This window comes from Triturus cristatus, chromosome 5_2 (genome assembly GCF_964204655.1).
Source record: "Triturus cristatus chromosome 5_2, aTriCri1.1, whole genome shotgun sequence".
NCBI lineage: Eukaryota > Metazoa > Chordata > Amphibia > Caudata > Salamandridae > Triturus > Triturus cristatus.
This window is the reverse complement of record NC_140588.1, coordinates 1,056,628,570-1,056,656,518: the sequence shown is the minus strand read 5'-3', so window position 1 is coordinate 1,056,656,518 and position 27,949 is coordinate 1,056,628,570. Positions and strand designations below refer to the sequence as shown.

Sequence of the window (27,949 nt, the reverse complement as noted above, 5' to 3'; positions counted from 1 at the left end):
ATACTGCAGCCAAAAATATTTTCTATTTGAAGAAATAATGGGGCAATGGTTGCAGACAGTTTTACTAAACTGCGGACAACTTTACTAACAATTCTCTAAAGCATCATCTTATAATACGTGTTTGATGCACGCCAATGTTAAAAATAATAACACTGGAGAATCAGTACAATACTAATATGGGCCTTGTACAACTAGAAAGGGCCCAACTCAAAGTAAAAAACAAAGTTCACCTGCAATTCTATGGCCTCGCACTGGTGCAGACTTATGACTTCAATGAAGTTACAAGATAAGTGAGCCTGGAAACCTGTGAGAGTTGAAGGCGCCCCAACACATTTTTGTAAATTACATTTTTTCTTTCAGCAAATCTATACGGATATTAGTTCAAGTAAAAATCTACTGAGCAAATTTACTGGTTCAAGCTTTCATTCCTTTTTTCTCCAGGGTAAATTTTTTCTCTCATGGAGAAACTCCCTCTCCCTCAAGGAAAACGCTTTACTCTTGCCAGGTGTAAATGTTTTACCTTCTCCACGGTGGGAAGGAGTAGCTAGCTGGAGTGCAAATGTTGCTGGGCCTGCAACATCAGTGGTAAATGACAGCACTCACACAGAACACTGCCCAGTGACCTCTGATCTCTCCAAGACCTTACACAATCCAATGAGCACCCCACTTCTAAGGACATCACAGAACATGTTCTATTACTAAAGAAGTCTACTGTGTATACGTATGTTAAGGGTTTACTGCTTCATGCCCAAAATGGTAGTGATAAATGTATATTCTAAGTGAATGTATATTTCTATTAACCTGCACACAGGTTCGGTCACAAACTCAACCTATATTCCCCTTTGTGTTAAAGTGCCGGAGACCTTCACCCATGGTCTGTCATCAGATAATAAGAAGCACATCAAGTCCTGTGTGTGGTGCTTTCCACACTGTGCCCCTGGTCTGTCCTAACCTCCTCGGGCGTTGGCAAGGGTTGCTCCACCTTCTGTTAAGCCTGGCTGAGAGGAGATACTGATACTGGTGATGATAAGGGACTTATCGTAGGTGTCTCAACGACGCACTTCTGCAAATTCCTTCTATAAATGGACTGCCACAAAAGAGGGAGGGAGCAAGGCAAAGCTGATCTCCTGAGGCAAACGTCTTCTGCAGGTGCCTACAGAGGGACAGGACCATCCATCATCTAGCAAGATGAAATCCCTGCTCCTCCTCTTCACCCTTCTGGGGCTGGGGGCGTGCCGCACTCTGGGTAAGAATACAGTGTCTGTTTTATCACTTGATGGTGTCCAAAAACGAAGTTCTCCTAGGGACATAGGCCCTTCACTTCCCCGTGCCTTGCGACGACTGAGGCACAGATTTACAAAACTGTCACAGAACGTAGTGCAGCAACCAAAGTTGTCATGCTGCGTTGCGTGACAGGGAGAGAGCTATCGACAGAGATATGACACTACCCTGCTGTCTCCCTAGCGCCAGTTTACAACCAGGCTGCTGAGTGTCATGCACACAGGTGCCATGAACACACCTTTGCACCAGAGTGCAAAAGGTGTCTGCAAGAATCTAGCATTGGCTTTGTACTGAAAGGCAGCCCTTAGTACAAAATACTAGGCTTTAAAACTTTTCCCACTTTGAAAGTGTGCAGAACTCTGACCTCTTTGGGGCCTCAATGATTTGTTGTCTAAACAAAAATGAAATTGCTGCATTTAAATCAATTTAGAAGGAATCTTGGTCCCCTTTTTCTGATACCGAGGATCCCATTTTGGAATACAGCATGCGCTCATCTACCATGTTGGCACAGAGGGAGACTGTGAGTGGCATTACGCCAGGTCAGAAGGCACTGATGGTTCAACGATGCCAGTACAGATAGAGTGTAATAGAAGAGTTGAGCCAGCTGAAAGGGTGTCTAATGGAGGTGCCAGGCCATCTCAGAGGAGGTTTAATGGAAGATCCATGCCAGCACTGAGAGACAATAATTGGGGACCTATGGTGGCACAGACAAAGCATGCTTGGGCAATGTGCCACCACCTAATTGGAAAGTCCAGGCTTGTTACTGTGGCATTTTCCCGTGGGCTGCAGCCTAAGGGAGCTCCTTTCAGAATATCCAGCTCTTCGCTTTAGTAGGCACATCCAGCGGGACACTTCAGTTCAGTGTATCCAGCTCTGCACATCACTTGATAACTCCAGCCCTAAACTTCACTAAGTATGTTCAGCCTTACCATTCACTGCACATCACTTGATGTCTCCAGCTCTACACATCACTTGATATCTCCAGATCTACACTTCACTCAATATCTCCAGCTCTACACATCACTCCAGTCCTAGACTTCACTAAGTATATCCAGCATTAGACTTTACTTACCATTTCCAGCTCCACACTTCACTTGATCCCTCCAGCTCTACACTTCACTTGATCCCTCCAGCTCTACACTTAATTTGATCGCTCCAGCTCTACACTTTACTTGATATCTGCAGCTCTACACTTCACTTGATCACTCCAGCTCTACACTTCACTCGATACCTCCAGCTCTACACATCACTCCAGTCCTAGACTTCACTAAGTATATCCAGCATTTGACTTTACTTAGCTTTTCCAGCTCTACACATCACTTGATATCTCCAGATCTACACTTCACTCAATAGCTCCAGCTCTACACATCACTCCAGTCCTAGACTTCACTAAGTATATCCAGCATTAGACTTTACTTAGCATTTCCAGCTCTACACTTCACTTGATCCCTTCAGCTCTACACTTCACTTGATCCCTCCAGCTCTACACTTCACTTGATCCCTCCAGCTCTACCCTTAATTTGATCGCTCCAGCTCTACACTTTACTTGATATCTGCAGCTCTACACTTCACTTGATCACTTCAGCTCTACACTTCACTCGATACCTCCAGCTCTACACTTCACTTGATCCCTCCAGCTCTACGCTTCACTTGATCCCTCCAGCTCTACACTTCACTTGATCACTCCAGCTCTACACTTCACTTGATCCCTCCAGCTCTACACTTCACTTGATTCCTCCAGCTCTACGCTTCACTTGATTCCTCCAGGTCTACGCTTCACTTGATCCCTCCAGCTCTACGCTTCACTTGATCCCTCCAGCTCTACACTTCACTTGATATCTGCAGCTCTACGCTTCACTCGATATCTCCAGCTCTACGCTTCATAGCTCCAGCTCTTTACTTGACTTGATATCTCCAGATCTAAGGTTCAAATCTCCAGCTCTTCACTTGATAGCTCCAGCTCTACACTTCACTTGATATCTGCAGCTCTTCACTTCACTTGATCACTCCAGCTCTACACTTCACTTAATCCCTCCAGCTCTACACTTCACTTCCCATCACCACCTCTACATTTAACTTGATGTCTCCAGCTCTGCACACAGTGGTGGCTCGCAGAGGTAACGCTGTGGGGCGGTGAGGCGTGGCGGGGGGAGGGCTGGGTGCGGGGGTAGTGGAGTCCGACATACGAAGGCAGATATTTATTTATTTACTTGAACCTTTTCCGTCGTATGTCGGACTCCACCAACCCCCACCCAGCCCCGCCCCGTCTCATCGCCCCATAGCATTACCTCTGTGAGCCTCCACTGTCTACACATCACTCCAGCCCTAGACTTCACTAAACATATCTAGTGTTAGAAATGATTCAGTGTTTCCAGCTCTACATTTCATTTGTTATCTCCAGCTCTACACATGGCTTGACACCTCCAGCTCTTCACGGGTTGCTATTTCCTCACTTTAGGAGCATCACATTTTATCATACATCGCTATGTGGCAGGCTATTTATTGTATCCTGTCCTTTTCACACATGATATTGCTGTGCGTGAAGGCACTGAAAGATATATTGCATAAAATGTGCATGCAGGGAGACGTGTAGGGCCTGGGAGATACAAAACAAAACCTTAGGATGGTCCATTGTGTGAGAACAGGGGACTGTGTCAAGTGTTGTGAAGTGCCATGCAGTGACCGTAGGATCAATTCATATGAGGTGCCATGCAGTGACAGTCAGATTAATTCATGTGAAGCGCCATGCAGTGACAGTGAGATCAATTCATGTGAAGCGCCATGCAGTGACAGTGAGACCGATTCATATGAAGTGCCATGCAGTGACAGTGAGATCAATTCATGTGAAGCGCCATGCAGTGACAGTGAGATCAATTCATGTGAAGCGCCATGCAGTGACAGTGAGACCGATTCATATGAAGTGCCATGCAGTGACAGTGAGATCATTCATGTGAAGTGCCATGCAGTGAGAGTGAGATCAATTCATGTGAAGCGCCATGCAGTGACCGTAGGACCAATTCACATGAAGTGCCATGCAGTGACAGTGAGATCGATTCATATGAAGTGTCCTGCAATGACAGTGAGATCGATTCATGTGAAGTGCCATGCAGTGACCGTAGGATCAATTCATATGAAGTGACATGCAGTGACCGTAGGATCAATTCATATGAAGTGCCATGCAGTGACAGTGAGATCGATTCATATGAAGTGTCCTGCAATGACAGTGAGATCGATTCATGTGAAGTGCCATGCAGTGACCGTAGGATCAATTCATATGAAGTGACATGCAGTGACCGTAGGATCAATTCATATGAAGTGCCATGCAGTGACCGTAGGATCAATTCATATGAAGTGCCATGCAGTGACCGTAGGATCAATTCATATGAAGTGACATGCAGTGACCGTAGGATCAATTCATATGAAGTGACATGCAGTGAACGTAGGATCAATTCATATGAAGTGCCATGCAGTGACCGTAGGATCAATTCATATGAAGTGCCATGCAGTGACCGTAGGATCAATTCATATGAAGTGCCATGCAGTGACAGTGAGATCCATTCACGTGAAGTAACATGCAGTGACAGTGAGATCATGTGAAGTGCAGTGAAATGGCAGTAAAAACAGATACCCATGGGAAGAACCTTGCAGTGGCAGTAATATCAGACCATTCTTCCAAAGTGAGACGCTGTGACACTGGAGTCTGCTAATAGGAATTATATAACATAGAGAGATGGTGGTGCTCGTGTAATGGACTAGCTCTGAGTTTAAAACAAATACCCTCCCAATCAGTGTGACAAGGCTTTCATTGTGCACCATACTCAGCAGAGTAAATCACCTGGCAGTGCATAGAGCATTCCATTCTAGGGTCTGGATTTGGTGCTTGCAAAAGGGAGCAGCATGAGCACACATGATCTGGTCATTTTCAGATCCGAACAGAGGTAGAAGGATGGAAATTGATATCTTTGTGCCATTTTGTCAAGGTGATCAGATACTTCTCTGGGAGGCTGGCAGTGGAGCAACGTGCAAGTGTTTGTCTCCTCTTTTCAGGCAGGTGCGGCCCGTGCCCTCTGACCTCACCTTTATCACATTGTTTTCATCATTTCCACTGAAGTTGGCCCAGAGCTGGATTTTCCTGGGCTTCCCTGGTCCATCTCCCTTGTATCTGATGATCTTTGTCTACTCTCTGGTGGATATTGTTTCCCACACAACCTTGATAACAAGCGACACAGAACTGACACTCTTGTTGGCTTTCTGTCTGGGAAGCCCAGGATTGATTGGGCATCGGTACTGAACTCCCTTCAGGCTGGAGCCGGGTAATGCCCAGTGGCGTGCATGATGAGAAGCTCACACCGGTAAGGAGGACTCTGACAGGGCTCTGCCATGGGCTCCTCCAAGGGCGTTCCATAAATATTAATGGAACGTTCACATAAAAACATGGTGCCTACTATGCTAGGATAAGGGAGGCCTCAAAAGACGTATAATGGAGTTAGCATGAGTCCAACACTGGACATGTCACTAAGTTAAAGATGGATTCAGGAATGGGTTCCATTTAGCCTTGGGGAGCTCAAGAAGAACCCTTGAGATTTCTTAACCTTGTGGAAAGATTGACAAGCCTCATAAGGATCTCACAGTTCTTCATTCATTGGTTCATTGGTATGGCAGGTTCACAATGTGCTTTGCCCATTCTCATAGGCAAGGCGCTTCACCTTATCGGCCCATCTTCACCCTATTGGTTCATGTTCATGTATAATTCACAAGCGCCAATGCTCGTGTTTGAATCAGGCTCTTGGCCTATCTCCATGTACAATTCAATAGGCCCTTCTCCCTATTGGTCTGTCTGCTTGTATGATTCACAAGGGACGTAATTCCATTGGCTATTCTCTTACTGAGCTGTATCCCAATAGAAGCACTGTGATCTGTCTTATAATTGATAGTTTTCATTTTATAAGCGTCTTCAGTGTGGACTAATCTATAATTTTATCTGTGAAAAGGACAAGTGTTTAATGTTTTGAATGCAACGGAAAACCACCTTGCTGTTACTTTATAATCTCTAGCAGCTGCACACACTATCTCAGCTCCTAGAGGCCTGCACTGATGATTGGCCAATTGACAATCGTAGCAGCCGGTGGCCTTAAGGCAGCTCCTAACATTATAACATTGCTAGGTTCAGTCACATACTAATCCATCAAACTCATCCCTCTTTTCCTCCATTTCCCCTGCGTTTCCATTCTCCTGGTCCCCATTTCCATCCCTCTTCTCCCCTCTTAGCACCTTCAGGTGACCTTAGGGTGTCATAAAGCTCTGTATGGCATAGCATGAGTTGGGAGGACATAACATGGTGACACAGTGGGCTGAAAATGGAGGGAAGGGTCGGGAAGGGGTGCCATGCATGGATAAGAGAAGCCCAGTAAACGTGTATTATTTTGCTCTCTATGTACAGTTTGATTTTGGTTGAAATGTTCATCCGTCTATTGTGATCAGTGGCTCTTTAAATTGAATGTCTATCAATGGTTTTAGTGACAAAAGGAGCGATATCTTTTCAATTACCCCACATGGCATCTGGTGCCTTAAGGGGAATGAGCGGTGTAATGCCCTCCTTAGCCTGGAGCTTAACCTTCCATAGAGGGTGGTCCAGGTCCCTCAAGCTTTGGACACGGAGAGAGGCGGAGGGCATCTTAAAACATGCCAACATCCAGAATGAAGTAGGGTTCACATTCTTTCCAAGAGGAGAAGGAAGCTGCGCCACATCCTGCTTTCTCGATTCTCCTCTTTAGTACAGCAGAGAAAGTGTTGGTGGCCTCACCTTGTCTGCCCATCAGGCCATGCCCACTGTTGTGAGTGAGGAGTAGCTGTGCTGAGAGTATCTGAATGCCCCTGAGATGGTAGTTGAAACCTTAATAAGCACGTGCACACTCCTACATCCCCACAAATGTCCAGGGTGCCAATACGGGACAGGGATATTCTGAAATTCTGGTAGAGCTCCCTCCCAGTGCCCCCCAAGAGTGTAGCCTCACCTGGTAGACTGGCAGCAGAACGGGTCATGGTAAGTGTCTCACAACTGCTGGGATTGTTGATAACTGAGTTGCATGTGGGAACAAATGAACTCAAATGTAAGTATCCTTCACTAATGAGAGCAGCCTTTACAGGAGGTCAATCAAAGTGAAAGTTGTTCCCTTTCTGGAACAGTCCCTTTGGGGACCAGAGACTCCAGTTTAGGGACATTTGCAAAGGTGGGGATATTCCATGGCACAAGCCACGCAGTAGAACCAGAGGTCAATGCAGCATAATGTGAGTGTCTTTACCATTGATTTCCGCAGAAATAACGATGGAAGATGCTGTGGCGGAGGCCTCAGCACCCGAACCATGTGAGAAAATGAACACCTCTGATACCACCGTGTGCCCTGTGTGTGGAATCCATGACTGGAGCCGGTTTGGCAACACTTGCTATAGAGTTTTCACTTCCAGGGTTTCATTCGCCAGCGCTGAGGTATGTAAAGATCGCGTCTACACATCTCTCTTCTTTAAACAGCACATCTTGTAGTCTGGAAATAGTTATTATCTCTCTAAGGCAGAGGTCTTCAAACGTTTTTGCTCATAGCCTCCCTAAGCATAATGTTCTGAAGTCAGGCCCCCCTCCAAAATTTATGGCAAAAATATGGGGAGCATGAGGGGCAAGGCTGTGTGCCGGGGACAGAGCTTAGGACATCATTTCAGGGTTTTTTCTGTACCCCACAATCCACACTGAATGTGAGACTTCTACAACTGTAAATATATCAAACAAAAACAGAAAGTGACCAAAAACACTAGGCCCCATTGGGGTGTTGTGAGCCTGGGTTCCAATGCAACTGCACCTGCTGCTCTAATGGTAGCTGCATCCTTGAGAAGCAGGCTGTCTCCTCTGCCTCTTTCACCCCTTCCGGCATGCCTAGCCATCATTCCAATCTTAATAAAAACTCTGTCTCTGAGAATAAAATGAGATCCCAAGTGTTGCCCCCTCCTTGCCGCAAAGGGGCCCTCTGCCCTAACACTAGCGAAGAAAACAAGCCCCCGTGCCGCTTTTGTAAAGGCAGACAGTCATAATTGTGACAAGTGGGGCCCTCACAGACTGGGGCTCCAGTGCCAGGGCTCCACCTTCACTAATGACTGTTCCTGCCTTGAGAAAATGGACTTCTCCTCCATCTTTTGCTAAAAAACATGGGAACCATCTTGCCCCGCCCTCTCTTTCTGCCGTCTCTATGAGACCCAGCAAAGTTATCTCCTCTGCTTCAGTTTTCATTTCCATTGGGCCATTGGCCCAAGGTCCAAAGCAACACTGGCAAAAAAATGTGCACTGGGCCCTAATGCAAGCAAGGCAGCATAGCACATCAGGGGTTAATATGGTCCTTCAAACCCTTGGGCCCTGGTGCCACTGCACCTTCAGCAGTAATGATAACTGCAGTCCCGCAAAGTAGGTTGTGTCCTCTGCCCACTCTCCTGGACTGTCACTGCCAGGCCTGAGGCCCAAAGAAGCCTGTCTCCCCTTTCTGTTAAAAAGGGAGGGAAGTTCCATCTCCCACCCTGTGTTGCTTGGTCCCTCTTCCCTGTGAACAAGAGTGACCTTACCCCTAATGCTAGCAAGGAAAATTGCTCCCAGCCCCTTGTTGCTAGTAACACAGACTAAACTGGGGTGTGGTGGCTACTCTCAACCATGGCGCAAGAGCCACTGCACCTGCTGCACCAATGGCACTTAAAAAAAACAGCCCTAATAACTCCCCACCTTCCTAAAGACATCTTTCAGAGAAAAGCTGCTCTGCCATTTGTAAACTAAAAAAATGATCTCCCATATACAGACCCTTCCTTTGGGCCATCTCTTCGATGCTATCCAAGGATCTCACTACTTTACTCATTCTCCTTGTAACCCCTCTACTTACCTTAAAGGACATCTACCTGGAAACAGACATTGGAGTGGGCAGGGTCTATGGAGACACACATGGCCATGCTTTCTTAATTTTACAAAAGCAGTTCTCACATTCTTCGTTAAAAAACAACCATTCCTGAGCAGTAATGGAGACCCTTGAGGTGCCTCCATGAGACAGTGAAGGGAGGGCAGGGTTGGGTGGAGAAGCGTGGAGAGGGGTTTCCCTGTGCTGTGAGGCTCAGGGAGGGGCAGAGAGCTATCCAAGAAACTGGTCTTCTCACCAGAGTGCCTGCTACCTAAAGGAAATGGAAATTTGAGCAACTTGGTAATCGCCAAATGCAAAGGTTGCTTGGAAGCCAGAATATGCCTTTATTGTAGGAGTGTCCCGAAGCTTCACGGTGGCAACAAGTTATTCTTTCTGATATATAATGTCAGGGTCTTAAAATCTAAGTTCTAGAAAATGTACTCTTAATAGACACGATAACAAAGTTTGCACTAGGTCCAGTTTACCGATTACCAAACCATATATGTTGAAAACACTTGTGTTATCTTAAAAGACCATATCAGTTTGCAATCTTATATTGGGTGTAACACAATTTTATAATCATGACTTACGTATTCACAGTACTTTCAGTTCCAGGCTGGGACCTCATAGCATTATAAATACACAAGTAACAATTCCCCACATCTGCAGTGATCCAATTAACCAAATTACATTTCATAATGTAAAATAATTCAGTGTCAAAAATGTGTCTGAAAAAGAACAAACTATTCTATAAGTGACTTATTTTCACTTTCAGTTATTTGCATATAAAATAATGCAGAAACCTTTAAGGAAAAATAAATGCATGTTAAGCTAACTGGATGTATCTTACACAAGGGGTCGAAGGGAAGTATGTGCTCCTAAAAACTGTATTATACAACTTCCAAGATAACTAGGCTCACACAGTGTATAGGGTAAGCAACAAACACTGAAAATATGAGGTAGGTAGATGGTGGGGCACTCCAGGTGTTTTGGACGAGATCGCTCACTGACCCAAGGATGGCTTCATCATTGGGTCCCTCCACACACTGGGACCACAAGGTAGCCAGTGTGGGCTACGACTTTCCGAAAGGAAAGGAGCGGGAGTGTTTTATGTGGCACGTCTTTGTCCTAATACGTCCGGGGTAGGCTGAGGGGCAGAGTGCAAAGGAAAACAGTGAATTAAAACTATCTCAATAGGAGCAAAACAACTTTATTCCTATGACCTAAGGGATAGAGATTAAAAGCACAGTGAAACAGGGTAATGGATGTTCACCCTGTATGAGGGCAATGAGAAACATGAACGAATACCCCCACTGCAAGCAATTTCAATGGGCAATAACTCCAAATATAAAAATGTCACCCACAGAAAAACTAATATCATAGTTATTTATTCATCATACTTTCAAAGTTCATTGCTTTTATATATACATTTTTTAGACAAATATATGGTATGCATAAATATGTTTGATACATGAGTGTGAACACATAATAAATAACAACATTCATGTATAAATGAACAAATAATCACGAGACAGAGGAACCCTGAAAAGAAGAGAGAATTGACGAAGCTATACAGATATACAGATGACCAACTAACTAACAAATAGACCAAGACTAAATAACATTAATACATCAATATGAAACTAAGAAACGACATAACAAACAAATAACATTATACAGAAAACAAATATGACAACAAAGGTGGGCGCTTTCACCTTTATTGTGATATTTGTTTTCTGTATAATGGGAAATAGGAAGAACATATATCGGTTGAGCCGGGTTGAGTATCCAAGTCCAAACAACCCGAACGTCAAGCCGAGGGCTGTCCTATCACTACCATAGACAAAATAAGCTACAAATGGCCTTATTTATGAGGCCTTGCGTCAGTTTTGCGCTGCTGTTGTGTCACTTTTGGTGTAAACCATGACTCTGGTGCGCCCTATTTACAAAGTGACGCATCTAAGCAGATGCCTCATTTTGTAAACCCCTGCAGTAAATTATACCTGCGTCAGGTATAATGTATGCGGGGGGGCGTTCCCACGCAAGTAAGCCTTGTAGTGAGATTTCACTGCGTCACTTCTAGGCAGCAGCGGTCCGGAATATGGATAATTGGAGGTAAGTAAACAATTAAATAAATAAAACGAATTTCGTAGCGCGCGCTGCACCGCATTTTGTGATGCAGGGCGCGCTACGAAATTCGTTTTATTTATTTAATTGTTTACTTACCTCCAATTATCCATGTTCCGGTGTTTAGTGCCACCCACCCTGCCCCTCCCCGCCCCGCCTTTCCGCCCCACGGAACTCCCTCCACGGACCGCTGCTGCTTCTAGGACACAAATGCATCAAAACCTTACGCCTGCCTAATGGCAGGCGTAAGGTTGACGCAGTGCTATATCCATAGGCCTTCCCCTGCATTGCTGGAGTTGAATCACACTTTAGACACAACTCCAGCAATGCATCATTTATGCGCCGACAGATACGTCCGTAAAACGGACGTATCTGTCATTCCTTGTGACATGATGCGTCATACAGTAAATATGACACATCCATCATTTCGCAAGGAGGGCGCAATGAAAAGTGACGCATCGCTGTTTTCATGCAGCGATGCATCACTTTTCATAAATGAGGCCCATAGTGTATAGTAACTGTGGTAATTGCTCACAGGGCAGCTGTGGTAAGACAACGGGAGCCAACACTAACATTGTATCAAAACGGATTTTCCTTTGTACTCTGCCCCTCAGCCTACCCCGGTGGTATTAGGACATAGACGTGCCGCATAAAACACTCCCGCTCCTTTCCTTTTGGAAAGTTGTGTCCCACACTGGGTACCTTGCGGTCCCGGTGTGTGGAGGGACCCAATGATGAAGCATGTCACCCATGGGTGAGTGAGGGATCTCGTCCAAAACACCTGGAGTGCCCCACCATCTACCTGCCTCATATTTTCCGTTTTTTTTGCTTTTGCTACCCTATACACTGTGCAAGCTAACTGGATGGAAATACTTTCTTTTACATTATGGAATTTCACATATATTTTTTAAGCACGTCAAGCGCTGCTTGTAAATAAAGACAGCCTAGAAATGTGCCCAAGGGCACACCCTACATTCCCAGTGAATCTGGACAGTACTTTTTGTGCCTGCAAAAATGATTTTGTAGATAGAGGCGCAAATGATATGCCAATGTCATCTTTGATTGCTACCCTAAGCAATGAGACATAATAATATGGCATCTAAAGGGTGGTCCAATGCTCAGTGTCTCTACCAGACTCCAGAAGGAAGGAGACCAGGCAAGAACCAATCTCCGTGCCAAAGTCTCAATCGAGGGCTCGGTAACTCAGCTTAGCAAACAGGATCCTTGCCTCAAGGGCGACCTAGCCACAGGCGATGAAGGGAACCAGTCCCTAGGCTTTGGGCGCGTAGGTAACTCAGCTTAGCAAACAGGATCCTTGCCTCAAGGGCGACCTAGCCACAGGCGATGAAGGGAACCAGTCCCTAGGCTTTGGGCGCGTAGGTAACTCAGCTTAGCAAACAGGATCCTTGCCTCAAGGGCGACCTAGCCACAGGCGATGAAGGGAACCAGTCCCTAGGCTTTGGGCGCTTAGGTAACTCAGCTTAGCAAACAGGATCCTTGCCTCAAGGGCGACCTAGCCACAGGCGATGAAGGGAACCAGTCCCTAGGCTTTGGGCGCTTAGGTAACTCAGCTTAGCAAACAGGATCCTTGCCTCAAGGGCGACCTAGCCACAGGCGATGAAGGGAACCAGTCCCTAGGCTTTGGGCGCTTAGGTAACTCAGCTTAGCAAACAGGATCCTTGCCTCAAGGGCGACCTAGCCACAGGCGATGAAGGGAACCAGTCCCTAGGCTTTGGGCGCTTAGGTAACTCAGCTTAGCAAACAGGATCCTTGCCTCAAGGGCGACCTAGCCACAGGCGATGAAGGGAACCAGTCCCTAGGCTTTGGGCGCGTAGGTAACTCAGCTTAGCAAACAGGATCCTTGCCTCAAGGGCGACCTAGCCACAGGCGATGAAGGGAACCAGTCCCTAGGCTTTGGGCGCTTAGGTAACTCAGCTTAGCAAACAGGATCCTTGCCTCAAGGGCGACCTAGCCACAGGCGATGAAGGGAACCAGTCCCTAGGCTTTGGGCGCTTAGGTAACTCAGCTTAGCAAACAGGATCCTTGCCTCAAGGGCGACCTAGCCACAGGCGATGAAGGGAACCAGTCCCTAGGCTTTGGGCGCTTAGGTAACTCAGCGTAGGAAACAGGATCCTTGCCTCAAGGGCGACCTAGCCACAGGCGATGAAGGGAACCAGTCCCTAGGCTTTGGGCGCGTAGGTAACTCAGCTTAGGAAACAGGATCCTTGCCTCAAGGGCGACCTAGCCACAGGCGATGAAGGGAACCAGTCCCTAGGCTTTGGGCGCGTAGGTAACTCAGCTTAGGAAACAGGATCCTTGCCTCAAGGGCGACCTAGCCACAGGCGATGAAGGGAACCAGTCCCTAGGCTTTGGGCGCGTAGGTAACTCAGCTTAGCAAACAGGATCCTTGCCTCAAGGGCGACCTAGTCACAGGCGATGAAGGGAACGTCCCTAGGCTTAGGGCACGTACTTCAAGTGAACCATAAAGGGGTTCACCATTGATGACCAGAAGCGCAGAGGGTCGAGCAGCGAGGGAAGCTCTTTTGGAGCTAGAACCATCACATTCTCCTCCTTGGAGGTTGATCTAGGGAGAGGGGATTTAAGGGGTATTTAGAGGGTTGGTAGATGTCCTGACTGCTCTACTCAGAGCGTATATCGATCAACGCAATGCAAATAGTGCAGCCGAGACACACGTCGAGCTACTACATAGTGTGATGTTTTTAAACAAGTGTGGGACTCATTTAAAAGTGTCTTGTAAGGTACTGGCGTGAGACTGCTTTGAGCAGACCTTATATCAGATGCGTCGCCCTTTAAAAAGCCCCCCCTTCCTCCTGCGGCCAAAATTAGCCACTCAGTGTAGCTGAGTGCAGGGCCTGGTGAAGTCTTGCCCCTGTCTGCATTGAAAGATGGAGCAGCGGGCTAGAAGGGCCGGAGCTTCTATGAGTGCTCCTCTCAGTCTGTATGACACGTGGGATGACGCACTGTGCGTCTTTGCGTCAACACGGTGCGCCCGCGCAAACAGGGGCGCTGTCAATACAGCCTTGTAGGAGAAAAATTCCAGTGAGTTGTTTGAGAGAAGTGTTTTAAATCGGTCTAAGATAAGGCCTCCAATGCAAGTGTACTGCTTCTTATTCTATAGAACTTCCTCTGCACTTATAGGACTATCCGATTGTGCTACGTGGTGTGCTAACATCTCATTCCCCCTTTCTTTGCCAGTTGTACTGCAGGAGGCGCATCAGGGGTGGTCGCCTGGCTTCCATACACTCCCGCAGGGAAAACCAATTACTTTCAAGGTTGTACCCCTATGGGGCCACACGTGCCTGGGTTGGAGGACTCTACTTACAACAGGTACGTTTAACTTCACACCTGCACTACTGTCGGAGCACCTGGGGCGGGGGAGGAGGCATTCTAGATCTTTTGAGATTGGTTGAAGCCTGTGCGGTCAATTTGCATACTGTGATGTGAGTGCTTTACGTCTACACTTTCACTTTAATCAGAAACATGTTTGTCCTATAACTATGCATGTTATGTCGAAGGCAATACTGATGGAAATATATCATAACAGACAACATTACATATATATTGCATTCAGAGCAAAAGATGTAACTGTTGCCTGTAAATTCTACATTCTGTAAAGCATACGTGTATAGTTAGGGTATTACAAATTGTATGATTTACGTCCCTCATTGTCCTTTTGTGCAAAAAATCAATATTTCTCTACTCTCCCGCTATTTATCGGCCCTTCCTCCCCCACTCCCTGTACGCCTCTTGCGAATTTCCTAATGATAGCTGTGGTCCACTCTCCATTCACTCAAAGTCCATTAAGTGCAAAAATGTCTTAAAAACTTTGTGTATTTTGGAACTCAAGGAAGAGTTCACAAGCCAGAATGTAAGGATGTTTCGGGAACTGTGCATTGCATGTCTCTCTCCCTTACCTTCTCTCGATCAAATCCTAGAAAATTCTTAGCCTAGAAGCAGGAACACCTGCAAGCTAACGAGCGCAAGCAGGTACCTTTACACGGACCCCGCAAAGTTGCGATAGCTGGCAGTTTTTCAAAAGCACAATACGGGTGACTATTCTTTGTTTAATGCATCAATAAAAAGGTCGCTGCTTTTTACCTGTCAGCTGTGTAATAGTGAACCTTCTGTGCTATTTACTCGCCCACTGGCTAGATAAAAGCAAATATGCACAATTTGGCCAACGACTGTGCTGATAGCAGAAAAACTTCACTATTTACGGAGTCAACTGGTAGAGATTTTGAACTGTTTAGTTGGAGGCCATGCAAATCGCTGAAAACCTCACTATTTACCCAGCTGGTGACTAAATAGTAGAGATCCTGCAGTGTTCGCCTGGCAGCCATGCAAATAAAAAGGAGCTTCACTATTTATCAGTCCATTTGCTAAATAGCAGAGGTTTTGCACTATTTTGCCAGCAGTCAAGCAAACAAAAAACTTCCCCCATTTACCTGGTTGCTGGCTAAATAGTAGACAGTGTGCTCAACTTGGGCAGTAGCCATGCACGTAGCAGAGGAACTTCACTATTTACCCAGCTGCCATCTAAACAGCGTAATTTTGTTTTCTTATACCTTATACAGATTTCAACAGGTACTTACACCAGATTGAACTTCAAACAAGGAGTGGGCACAACTGGCATCCATCTCTTTGTGAAAATTAGGGTCCTTAAGCATTACTATTTTATTTCCAAAAAGTGTACATATATACTGTTCAGTCGGTACAGAAAACACTGAATCCCAGGGAGTTGCAGAATGACCTGCCTCCATAATATTTTTTAGTCAGGTGCCAATTTGCAACCCTCTGTGATTGGTTGTAATCACAGAGATGGTGGCTTGCATGAGTCAGCATAATCGTAAAGCAAGGGACCCCCTCTAAGAGGCGTGTGAGGTCAGGGAGTAAGAGGGGAATGAATATCAGGACAACTAGAATAAGAATACTCCCCTTTGACCTATATTTATTTACCAATGATTGAATCTAGCATGGGTGTGAATACATTTGCAAAGTTACATAATTACAACATACAAATATACATATTCATTTTTTGATTTTTATTTATTATGCTTATTAACTTTTTCCTTTATAATCAATGCATTTAATGCCATTTTTTGGTGAAGATAAAAAATATTTTTTTTTTATACAAACATTATTCCAGTTTTTTATACAAAAATGTATACAAACATGTTGACCCCCAATTAAACAATCGATCTTATATCAAACTCATTCATTCCTCACAATAGTTCACAGTCATACAAGACACATATACACATCTGGGTGTAAAGGAAACACAGAGATGTAAAACGTTTCCAAAGACAAAATCGATAACCAAAACAATAAGTTCTGGACACACGAGGTCGACGCACATTGTGGTGGATTAACACACAACGTAAACCACCTTCATCAGGACCTTGCCCAAATAGAATAAAATGTCACCCATACAATACAAAGGGGGTACAAATTTCCTGTGGGATAAATCCCAACTCTCCTGCAATGCGCAGGTTTGGATAGAACGTGGGAGAGCAGTGCCTATTCCACAAGTGGCTGTCAGTCCACTTAACTTTCCTGTGACTAAGGGTGGGCGTAGTTCGCGAAGTAGCACTTCGCGAAGCTACGCAAAGTGAAGTTCGCACTACGCGAGCTACGCGTAGCACTTCGCGAACTGCGAAGTAACATGTTCGCACTGTGCAAGATGTTGTTTTCAATGATTGCACAGTGCGGACAAGCAACCGGCACTGTGCAATCATTGAAAATGGCATCTTGCACAGTGCGAGCTGTAGTTTTCTGCTGCTCGAGTAGATTTTTACTCGAGCTGCAGCTTTCTCAACGCGAACTGGTAGTTTCTCATCGCGAGCGGTCGCGAGCATACGCGACCCCTCGCAATGAGAAACCTGACCTTCTCGCGTTGGGAATCTCGCCGGGAGGTTTATTTTCCATGCTCGCGATCGCGAACAAGGAAAAAGTCTCGCCAGGATGTCATTTTGCTTGCTCGCGGTCGCCAACTTGACGTTGAGGACCGCGAGCAAGCAAAAAATGACCGCAGCACTACGCAACACTACGCTACGCCTGTTCGCACTGTGCTACGTGCAGTTCGCGTAGCGCGAAGTAGCGCGAACTTCGCAAACTACGCGAGCGTAGCGTAGTGCTTCGCCCAGGCCTACTTACTATATATATTGGCTTCAGGATTTCTTATCCAATTAGACGCAGGGCCACGGCAAGGATATGTATAGATATTATAGATTCATTTATGTAAAGGATTGCCTCTGTATAGTTTATGGGCTCAAAATAGGGAACGTTCTGAGCCACAGTGAAGAAATGTGTTCCCACAGTGTGACCAAGCGTGATCAACTGGGCATGCCTTCGATGGATATTCCTATATTTGCGATAACATCCCATTAGAAGCTACGCATCCATCTTGTTCTGCAAGGGTCAGCATATCATCATCTCTGTGACTGAATTCCAAAATGGAAAACATTCTTTTTTTTAAAGCAGCCCATGTTCCTTAAAAGAACCAGTGATTGTTTGTAAAAAAGGTTTTCAGTTATGGAAAGCTTCTCCCCCGAGACTGACAAAATGATTCCCACCGCATAAGTTTCCACCAGCCCTGCATACCCCTGCGCTCCGCCTCCCTCTCCCTTGCTCAGACCCTCGCATCTGCCGAAGCAACAGTGGAGGATGCTCCTTCTCCTACCTTGCTGCTAAGTCCTGAAGCAGCCTCCCCCTCTGGACCTCACCCTGCCTTGAGGATTTCAGAAAGGGACTCAAGACCTAGTTTTTCAACGGAATCCTCCCGAGCAGCACAGCTCGCAGTGCCTGGATACCCTTGCAGGCGAATAGAAGGGCTTTACAAATCCTGTTTGATTGATTGGTTTCCTGTGTCCCTCGACTCTGGCACTCCTGGCCATGGTCGCACTATTCTTGCTTATAATAGCCTTTCTCAAGATTATGCACCTGTTGGTCCTGATCCTCTTAGTACTGGCTTTTCAGATTTGGTTTCTCCTGGGCTTAGTTCTCATGGTCCTGGTTCACCAACCATCCTATGCTTAGTCTTTTTGGTTCTGGTCGTCTTGGTACTTCTTGTCCTATTGTGCGTGTTATCAGAAACCATGTTGACGGTCACACTGGTTAATGTCGTCCTTGTCACCATGGTATAGGATCGCCCTCGAGTCTGACCCTCATGGACGTTCTGATCCTGGCCCCTCTGGTCCTTTATATTACCCCTGGTCATTCTCATATAGGGTCTCTTGGTCCTACTAGCCCAGGCCCTTTCTGATCATAGACTTTCTGGGATTGGTCCATTCGCTTTTAGACCCTTGGTCCTCTTTGATCTGATCTCTGTTGTCTTGGCCCTCCTGTCTCTGATCATTTTTTCTATTGGTCTCCTGGTACTGGTCCTCTTTGATCTGTTTACCTAGGTCTGCTACTCCTGGCCTTGGTTGTCCGCGTCCCTCTGGTGCTGGTTGGTGACCCAGGCCCTCTTAGCCCTCCTTGGTGTTATGGTCTTTGGCCTTCTGTTCCTTCTACCCCTAGTGTTTCTGTTCCTTTGGGTCCTTGTCCACTGGGTCAAGATTCCCCTGTTCCATATCCTCCTGGCCCTCTTTATCCTTCTCACCCAGGTCCTGATGCCCGAGTCCTGTTTATCCTTGTCCTGTTCCTTATCGTCTATTTGTTCCTGGTCCCTTCTGGCATTGATAACACTGATTCCTGTTGATTAGGTCTCCCTGAGCCTGGTTTTTCTTGTCCTGTTCCTTGTGGCTGTTGTCATACTATCCCTCCTTGTGATCCTCCTTCTGGCCTATATTCTCCTACTTGCTCCTACTGGTCCAACTCCTTCCTTCCCCAGCAGACCCCCTCCACAATGCCTTTTTTCAGCTACACCCTCTAATCCTGTTACCCAGAGTCTTTTGTTTTTTAGCTTAAAGATTTTTTTAGCTGAGACAGCACTGTAACTTACAGAAATTAGGGCTCAGATGAGACAAAACCCTGCCTATTTAAAACACTACTTAGCATCTTAAAAATCAAAACTACCATTCCCAAGATACATTGTACAGGCGAGTCAAATATCAGTGTGGCTGAAGGGGCCATGGGAACAATAAACAACTATGCCTGAAACACCTCTGCTGGGAGAGTACTATGAACAAGTGTATTTATTCACAAGCAGCAGACTGAACTCCTCTTTTGAATAATCCAGATGCATTACTTTCTTGTGTTCTGCTTTCACTTCCCCATTCCACAGAAACCCCATTACTCAATTAACCTCTTGCAAGTGTCCCAAAGCATGGTGTTCCCAAGAACCATTGGTCTGTTGTACATGTCCCTCCCTCTGGGGTCCAGCTAGCAACCGTCTGCTGCATTCCCTATTTGCTGGTGTTTGTCAACTGCTGGTGTGTTGCCAGGTTTGAACATAAAAGCAGCCTAAAGCTAGCACAAGGCCTTCCAAAAGAAGTCCAAAATGAGCGCAGGCCTTAAAAATCACCAAAAGGAAGATCATGAACATTTACAAAAATGTATTCTCAGAAATGAGTAAAACATTTGTAATGTGCTTTAAACCCATACTCAGTCATATCCTGAAGCTCCTCAAACAGAAGTTTGATTTCTGCATGTCCTATCTGAATATTAAAATAACATAAATGTTTTTATTGAAATTTGATTTTACAGTTTTTTTCCTGTAAATAATTCACACAGTCGCTTTTGTACAAACTATTGTACATCTGGAAATGCACTTACATGCAAATGCCTCACAGGTGTTGCATCCCCATTACAAGATGGCCACCATTCCACAATTGCATGTTGTCCCATTTTTCTTAATGGCCAGCTAAATATGTCTCTCCTTTACATTATGTATCTTGCCGCCAGTCAATTTGTACCTGCCCAGTAATTTCCAATAGAAGACTACTGTTGCAGGCAAGCATGTATATTTGTAGCTCTACTTAATGGGTACATTTAAAATTCATGAATCAGGCTTATGGCTCAACTTTAAAATTGACCTTACTACCTGTGAGCTGTCACTTGCGCCAAGAACCGAACAGAAGTTACATTTGTGTGTGGATGCATCAATATGTTGAACGCTCAATCACAAAAGCCCACCAGTTTTCATGCAAACCAAGGTTTATGAATACGTATCAATACACATCCGTTCATGCACTTGTACCAGTGTGTCCCTGCATGTGGCTTATTTTGTGCAAAACCAAACGTACATCAAAATAAAAGCAATTGTACTACTGCAAATATTTCTATAAATGTAAAAATGTTTTTCAGCCTTTTAAGCCTCCAGTCAATATTCAGGGTATGTATAGCAAATTAAGCCACTTTCATTAGGTTGAAATTTAAAAATTAAAACATGGCCACTGGTGTCAGTAAAATGCTAACAATCCTTCAAAATACGTCTTTTGATAATAAAATAGAGCCAGTGTAGTTCTAGAGACAGATCACAGGACTGGAAAACACCAGGTAGTGCATCAGACAAAATTAGTCTAAAAAAAATCTAATCATGGGTATCAAGTGGAAGACCAACCGCTAGGAGAGGTCCAAAATAGACACTACTTGTGCCAGTTACATTAGGTTACTTTTCCAGCGGATAAATATATGTGGCAGAAGATGTTTTCAATGAAGAAATTTTCCTGTGACCTTTATCTGTCCTCTTGGTTACAATTAGTCTCCAAATCACTGCAAGGCCTGGAAGACTTAACCTCCAAAGCTATCTTCCTGCTGGTCTTTTCATTTCATCCTTTCACTTGACCTCTGTGAGCTTCTTGTCTAAGCATCTTCTCTCTTTTTCTATCTATAGGGGAAATCCTATATTTGGACTGATGGTACTGACTTCAACTATCAGAACTGGACTCCCGGAGAACCCAACAACCAGCATGGAAGGGAATTCTGTATGGAGAGGTTCAGTAAGTAAACAGAGGCACACACCTTGTCATCAGTCGTTAGCTATTATGATGTGAGTGAAAGAAAGAGAGTGAATACGCAGATGAGAGAATCAGGAAAATAAAGTTCAGTGTTGAAGCTCTTGAAGTGCGCCTTACCCCGGATACTCTACTGAGGAATTCTCTTGGCTAGATTTTCTGTCCACTTGAGCATCACCTGCAGAGTATTCCACACTGTTGGAGTCTGAAACAACTGAACAAGGGGATGAACTAGGCAGTGAGAGCAGTATCATCTTGAGACCTTTACGGGCACAAGCCAAGACATGTTTTTAGAGTCCATGTACGGGCAAAAAAATATTAATAGCCAATTTCCTGATAATTCATGCTATCCATGGTGGCAAACAATGATACAATATATGTTGAGCTTTAACAGGGTGATAGTTAAAATATATTTTACCCAGAACACTAAAATCATTAAGATGACTCTGGGTAGAGGGCCTGAGTCAGAGGTAGAGAATAACAGAGAGAGAGGTGTTTAAAGAGAGAGAAATAGAATCGATAGGGAACAAATAGTGATAATGTTCACTTTCAACAGGGGAGCCCTTGGAAGGTGGAGGCCCTGGACAATGTCAAAATTGTCCAGACCTTAAAAAATCTCTGAGTGAAAGAGGAGAGCTGTCAGGTGTTCCACAGTGATGTGGCCATTTTTAGGGCTCGCGCAGCGAGAGCCCTTTTGTATGGGGTTTCAAAACGGAGCCTGGAATTGCACACTCGTACGTTTGCTTTTCCTTTTGGCTTCCGCGATTGGCCTTTGCGTGCGTGTTTTTCACAAAGACGGCATGCAATAGGCCAAAGGCGGGCGCATTGCTCCGCCCACGGCCTATTGGTGTCTGTTACGAGCACTGACCGTCATATGCTTTGAATTATCGTGCCCAGACACGGGCGCGATAATTGAAAGCACAAGTCTCGCTTTGACGCGCATGCGCCCACCACTCGCGGGATTATTCTGTTTTTGGATCCATTTCCCAGGGAAGCAACTAAATGAAAGAACCGCTGACGTCTTGTTACACCTGAATCGGGTGGTGCGGTCCGTTTTCTTGCCTCGAGTCGCACAACAACCCGTGGCACACTTGCCAGGCTGCTACTGGAGACAGTCAATAACACTAGTTATTGCCCTTCACGTCATGAACCCAGGCCGGCGCCTAGTTCAACTTAATGGCGGTCATTAAATGGACGCCAGGCAGATGAAAGGGGGAGTCTACTGTACTGGGCTTTAAACGTGTGCCTTGCAGAGTGCACACACGTCTACAGGATATACATCAATCTCCCAGTCTATTTTATCACTGTGACCAGCACTGCATAGCTGTCTACAAACCCCGTGACTTTTGGATTCGTAACACCCAGGCTCGGCTTTTCAGCCAGTAACTGTTAGCATGCTGGTTTGCAGGCACTTGTGTTTTAGCAAGGGCATTAAACTGCAAGTCCCAGCATGCTTAGAGCTTTCGGCCAAAAACCAGGATTAGCTGCTGGTACCCTTTATGCCACGGGGTCGGCACCCAGTTAAAACATACCCAGTGCATTAGAGAACACTTTTGTTAATCATTTTCTGGCCATTCTTTCGCAACTTCTTCAACAGCCTGTTTAATTCACTTGGTGGATCTTTGTTTCATATCGCCAACCAGGAAATTGTGGCATTTCCCACTGCTCGAGGCAACACACTTAAAATGTTTTAACCTAAAGGACATCCTATCTCTATAGTACTCCGAGAAGCAAGAGAGGGCTCCCCATGACTTGAATGCCTGTCGAAATCCTAGTGCACAGTTATGCTAATTAACTGTACAGCGCTTTTTGCGATTTCGATTTCGCCTGAAAACTCTTGAGGTGGGGGGGGGGGGGGGGGGGGAGGGCGGGCGGGTCAGAAGAAATGAAAAGGTTTAAAGGCGCGAGTGAAGGAAGGAACGTCAGAGAAGGAATAATAAAGCCCGGTAGATAGAGGGGTCTTCCTAAAATGCTACCATCTCATCAGATTCAGCCATAACATTAATTAGCCACAGGGGAGGGAGGGTGCGCGGGATTTGTATTACCCGGAGGGCAAGGGTCGCAAAACTATTTGCATGTGTAAGTTTGGCTTACAAGAAAAAATCCCTTTTATCTGGCTTGACAGTGCAGCTAGCTCTAGACCTTCTGTGAACAACCGATAAAGCACCTTTGCAAACACTAGTGAGAGAGGGTCTTTGGTGCAACCCACATGTTGATCCCTTCAGTCGCGGGTGATATCGAAGCACAGTGGCGGGGCGGGCGGGTGGGAAAGGAGGGACAAAACACATAATTTTAACCAAGATGGAAGCCTCACTTCTGCCCTGGACTCACTTCTGCCCCGGAAAATGGGTTTACGGAAAGCCTTCTCCGAGCGCGCAGCCTGAGGCGATGCACCTGGAGCGCGCATCCGGGCCTTGTTTACCCGTATTGTTGGATGCGGCTGTCTGTTCACCTAGAGCCCGCCACAATTATCATATTTTTTTGCAATGATTGAATCCAGCAACTAATGTCTGTCCTTGTAGTCACCTCTTCGCCACCCGCGCGCGCGCACACAAACACGTGCACACACACACAATCACTCCTCACTAAAACACACAGGCACACACTCCTTTTTCATATTATTAATATTATTTTTATTATCATATATACATAAACAAAACACGTACTCTTGCATGCACACAACAAACACGCATGCACCCATATTCACATACACGTAGAACAAATACAATGGGGCATTTATTCACACATGCGCTTAAATATATAAACACTGAGAAATACGCACGTACAAGCAACAACAGTTACAATGCATATCACACCGCCACATATATCCTGCTTATAAATACACACATCCATAGCCATATTGCAAGTCAGACACGACGAATACAGACAAGCACACACGTATAGTAACATGCAAAAAACATAGCCGTAAACGCGCGCGCACACACATGAACCGACCAAACACACATACAGAAAGACTTAACGCTCACGCGCTTATCCACATGCACACATTATGCACATACACACATGCAAAAAAAAATCCAGCAAACACACACCCATACACCACACTTACCACACATGGGATTGTTTGGTAATGGTTGTGTACGGAAAATAATAGTGATTCATATTCAGTGTTTCTGTTGCAAAGGCCTGCCATCTACCAAGCACCCGAAAATGTCCATAGAAGAGTCTTTCTTTGATGTCACCTCATTAAATTGACCTTATTTTATGGCCGCAATTACACCTCAGTGAGGTTTGTCTACAACGTTGGCTTCATGCTAATTTTCCTCCTTACTGGATTGATTGGAATTGGCCCGGACTGTTTATGAATCAGACCTATTGACCTCATTTACAGCGAGTCGTTGAAATCCATAATTTTTCAACACAGCACCCCTTGCCCCTCTTTGACACTCCGGCTGTAGGACAGCTCAGTGAGAGCGGCTCACACTTTATTGAACACCATTGTGCACTCCTTCGCCCTCCTCCTTTCCCGCCCTCTGCTTCCCTTCTCCCCTCCCTCTCCTTTTCTGCATCTGTTATCCCTTTCACTTCGTCATCCCCCACCCCTCTAAGTTGCATCCCTCCATGGAGTCCTCATGGTACATCTCGCTCACAGACCACTTCCATATGTTGTTACTTACTTACACATTACAGTGGGTATTTATTTAACCAATTTACTCCCTGTGCGTTAGCATGCGTATTTCCCTCATAACTGTAGATCCAATACTATCTTTCCAGTCTCTTTGTTTCACTCGCTCTCTTTTCAGGGCTTCTCTTCTCGCCTCGCCTCATTTATTCTCTCACTCCCCCTCGCTTCCCCCTTTCCCTTCCTCTGCCCCTCTTTCCTCCTTCTCTTTTCCTCATGCTGCCTTGTCTCGTTAGGCTCAGGCTGAATGTCTTTAGCACAACACTCATCCATCCCCAGCTATTTCTCTGCATACTCCAGTTATGCGAACTGAGGAACATGAAGTGTCAACCAGTGTCACCCATGCTGTAATGAGCTTTCAAATGCATGCGGGCGCCACAGTTCTTTCCATTTGCAAAGGCAATAGCCCTCCATTTAACTAATGCGAGACCTATTGCATTGCAAATGCTTGTTAAAAAAGAAAACGAAGCAAGGAGACCTTCTGAGATCTTTTGCTGAGAAAAGGTGTGAACTATCTGAAGGTGATATCTCCGCTCTTGCAACTGTAGACAGCCTTCTCGTGGTGTCAAACGCAGTAAACCGATCCAACATGACAAAGAGGCGGACATGACGTCATCCACGCAATCTGAAGGGCATCAGCACCAGGAACCTATCCAAGCACTTCCTGTGCTGTCCTTTGAGTGGGAGCCTGATGGAAGACGGGAGAAGCAGCCCAGAACCATGATAAATGTCATTGTTTAAATGCTACTGGAGTTGAGTGACAACGATTTTCCCTAGAATTATTGCTAATACTGCAACGTCTAACTGTGCCCACATTAGAGAGCTCTGGGGGGCATATTATCAAGCACTGCGTTAAAATTATAGCCGCTTTAGCAGCAGAAAACTGCCGCTAAAGCGGCGATAATGGGCTTTAAAATATGCCGCAGAGAAATCCCATAGAAGCCCATGTTGACACCAGAACATGGGCTTCTATGGGAATTCTCCAGGGCATATTATCAAGCCTATTATCGCCGCTTTGGTGGCAGTTTTCTGCCGCTAAAGCGGCGATGATTTTAACGCCGTTTGTTGATAATATGCCCCTAAATTAGAATTTTTGAAAGGGAGATACTCGCATATTCTTTCAGGAGTTTTGGGCTGCGTTCCTCTTGGCAGGGGTGGTGTATGCTAAGGATAAGATATTGTTCACCTGTGTGGGAGAACTCAGGGGGCCATAGTTATCCTGGTTTTGCATCGCCCTTGCGCCAGGCAATGGGACGCAAAATCTAGACTATCATTTCCCAAGCCACGCAAACCACCTTGCATGGCCCTGCTTGACTTGGTAAATGTGGAGTAGCGCAAGGCAGTTTGAGTCACTGCCTTGTGTTGCTCTGCCCCAGAAAGACATTCCGTGGGTGTTCCCATGCATCCAACCATGGAGTTTGGCGCATTCCCAGATTTACCATTAGTGGTTGACCTGGGAATGCGTAAAAATGCTGCGTCTCCCCAGGAAAGGCTTAACAAGGAGAAATATGCTTATTTCTCCTCGTTGTGTCCTCTTTCTATTTGTGCTGCACTCTGCAGTACACATAGAAAGAGGAAAATGCCTCTGTGGTGTCCTTTCCTGCACAAAAACAATTCTGCCTATAACGCAGGCACCTTTGCAGCATAGTGCAAGAGTGCCTGCGTTGGTGCTAGGAAGCAGTTTGTGCACCAGCGCAGGCAGAGAGCAAGAATGTGCCATATAATGTTAAATACGATCCTATCCTGCCTTCTCCCTTTCGTGCAGTGCAGTGCAGCGAAGTGGCGTGCTGCGTAATGTGAACATTTCACAAATATGCCCCCGGATCGGGAGCTGACTGGTGGGCAGTCGCTGACACACAGTTCCTTATTTCATTAATTTTCATTAGAAGAGGTGTAGTTGCTGATGGAACCTCCCACAAGTAGCAAAGAGATGGTGTTGTAGCGGCTGACACTAATATGGAGACCCAGCTTGACTTTGACTTTAGTTACTGAAGAACTCAAGAAATTAATTGTTCAGCTACTAGCATGTGGGGAAAAAAGCTATATTTTTTCATTTGGACCAGGCTTGAATTATGTTAAAAGGGCTGGTTTAGGACGCCATCTTAGTGCAACCCTTTGTTTCTTTGTTTTTTAATAGAAAATAACATTCCAAAATTTGGGGAATGGCATTCTAGATAGCTATAAAATTGATGATGCACCAACAGCTTCAAATATCTATTTTCCATACACAGGGCGACTATCCGAATCACAACAGTTGACCAGGGTTCCCACGAATGAACACGTTACTTTGTTATGAGTGGGGTTGCACAGCGTGTACCACATTCTCATGCATGACTGTGCCCATGTGTGTATGTACGACTGTGCATGTCTGATTCACTACATTGGATAATAAAGATCTAAGTCCAGGATTTACTTACCATATCTGCTCTTTCAAGACAAGTATTTCATTTTCTCCATCTTTCGCCTTACATACATATTATGATCAGTCCATCTCCAGACATCTTTATACTAATTTTCACTTTTGCTTCCTGCCTTCTCCACCTTTTTCAGTGAAGCTGATGTCACTATTGGTACACACTCTCCTCTTGGTTTCGGTCCAACCCACACTCTACTAGAACCCCCAATCCTTCTAGAACCCCAATCTCCAAGCCCTTTCCTACACTTTCTTTGCCCCTAGATGTTTGGTCCTGCCTCACACTGAGTATTTCTTTTTCAGATACAGGGAAATGGAACGACCTACCTTGCAACACGCAGCAAGCCTTTATCTGCGAATACCGTCTGAATCGCAGGGAGGTCCAGGAAGAAGAACCCCTGGAGGCTGATGATTAGGAGCAGGTCCATCCTGCAGCTCCTCATTCCCTGCATCGCTTCGCTGAAGCCACCGATGTGCCTGTCTCCAGCACTCACAGTATCTGACGGATGCTTGTGGTTCCACCACTAGCTGGGGTAACCCAGGAGAAGGCTAAGCCGAGGAGACAGAACTCATCTCCCTGTGTGAACTACCTGTCTGTTCCTGCCTTATGCTGCTTGGCATTCGAATAAAACCTTCATTTTGCATA

At 45.6% G+C, this 27,949-nt stretch overlaps 1 protein-coding gene across 1 annotated transcript; it reads left to right on the top strand.

Annotated features, from left to right (window-relative positions):
• The first annotated feature begins 1,105 nt into the window (after positions 1-1,105).
• LOC146829655 (C-type lectin-like) lies at positions 1,106-27,949 on the top strand. The gene is made up of 5 exons (XM_085608328.1): positions 1,106-1,246; positions 7,599-7,768; positions 14,547-14,678; positions 21,127-21,232; positions 27,607-27,949. Exons 1-5 carry the CDS (start codon positions 1,189-1,191, stop codon positions 27,717-27,719), a joined length of 579 nt encoding a protein of 192 aa, XP_085464454.1. The 5' UTR covers positions 1,106-1,188; the 3' UTR covers positions 27,720-27,949.

Coding starts and splice junctions, on each gene's coding strand:
- LOC146829655 (XM_085608328.1), top strand. CDS start 1,189: ATGAAATCCCTGCTCCTCCTCTTCACCCTTCTGGGGCTGGGGGCGTGC. Junction 7,769..14,546: donor TTTCATTCGCCAGCGCTGAG/GTATGTAAAGAT, acceptor TTTCTTTGCCAG/TTGTACTGCAGGAGGCGCAT. Junction 14,679..21,126: donor GAGGACTCTACTTACAACAG/GTACGTTTAACT, acceptor TTCTATCTATAG/GGGAAATCCTATATTTGGAC.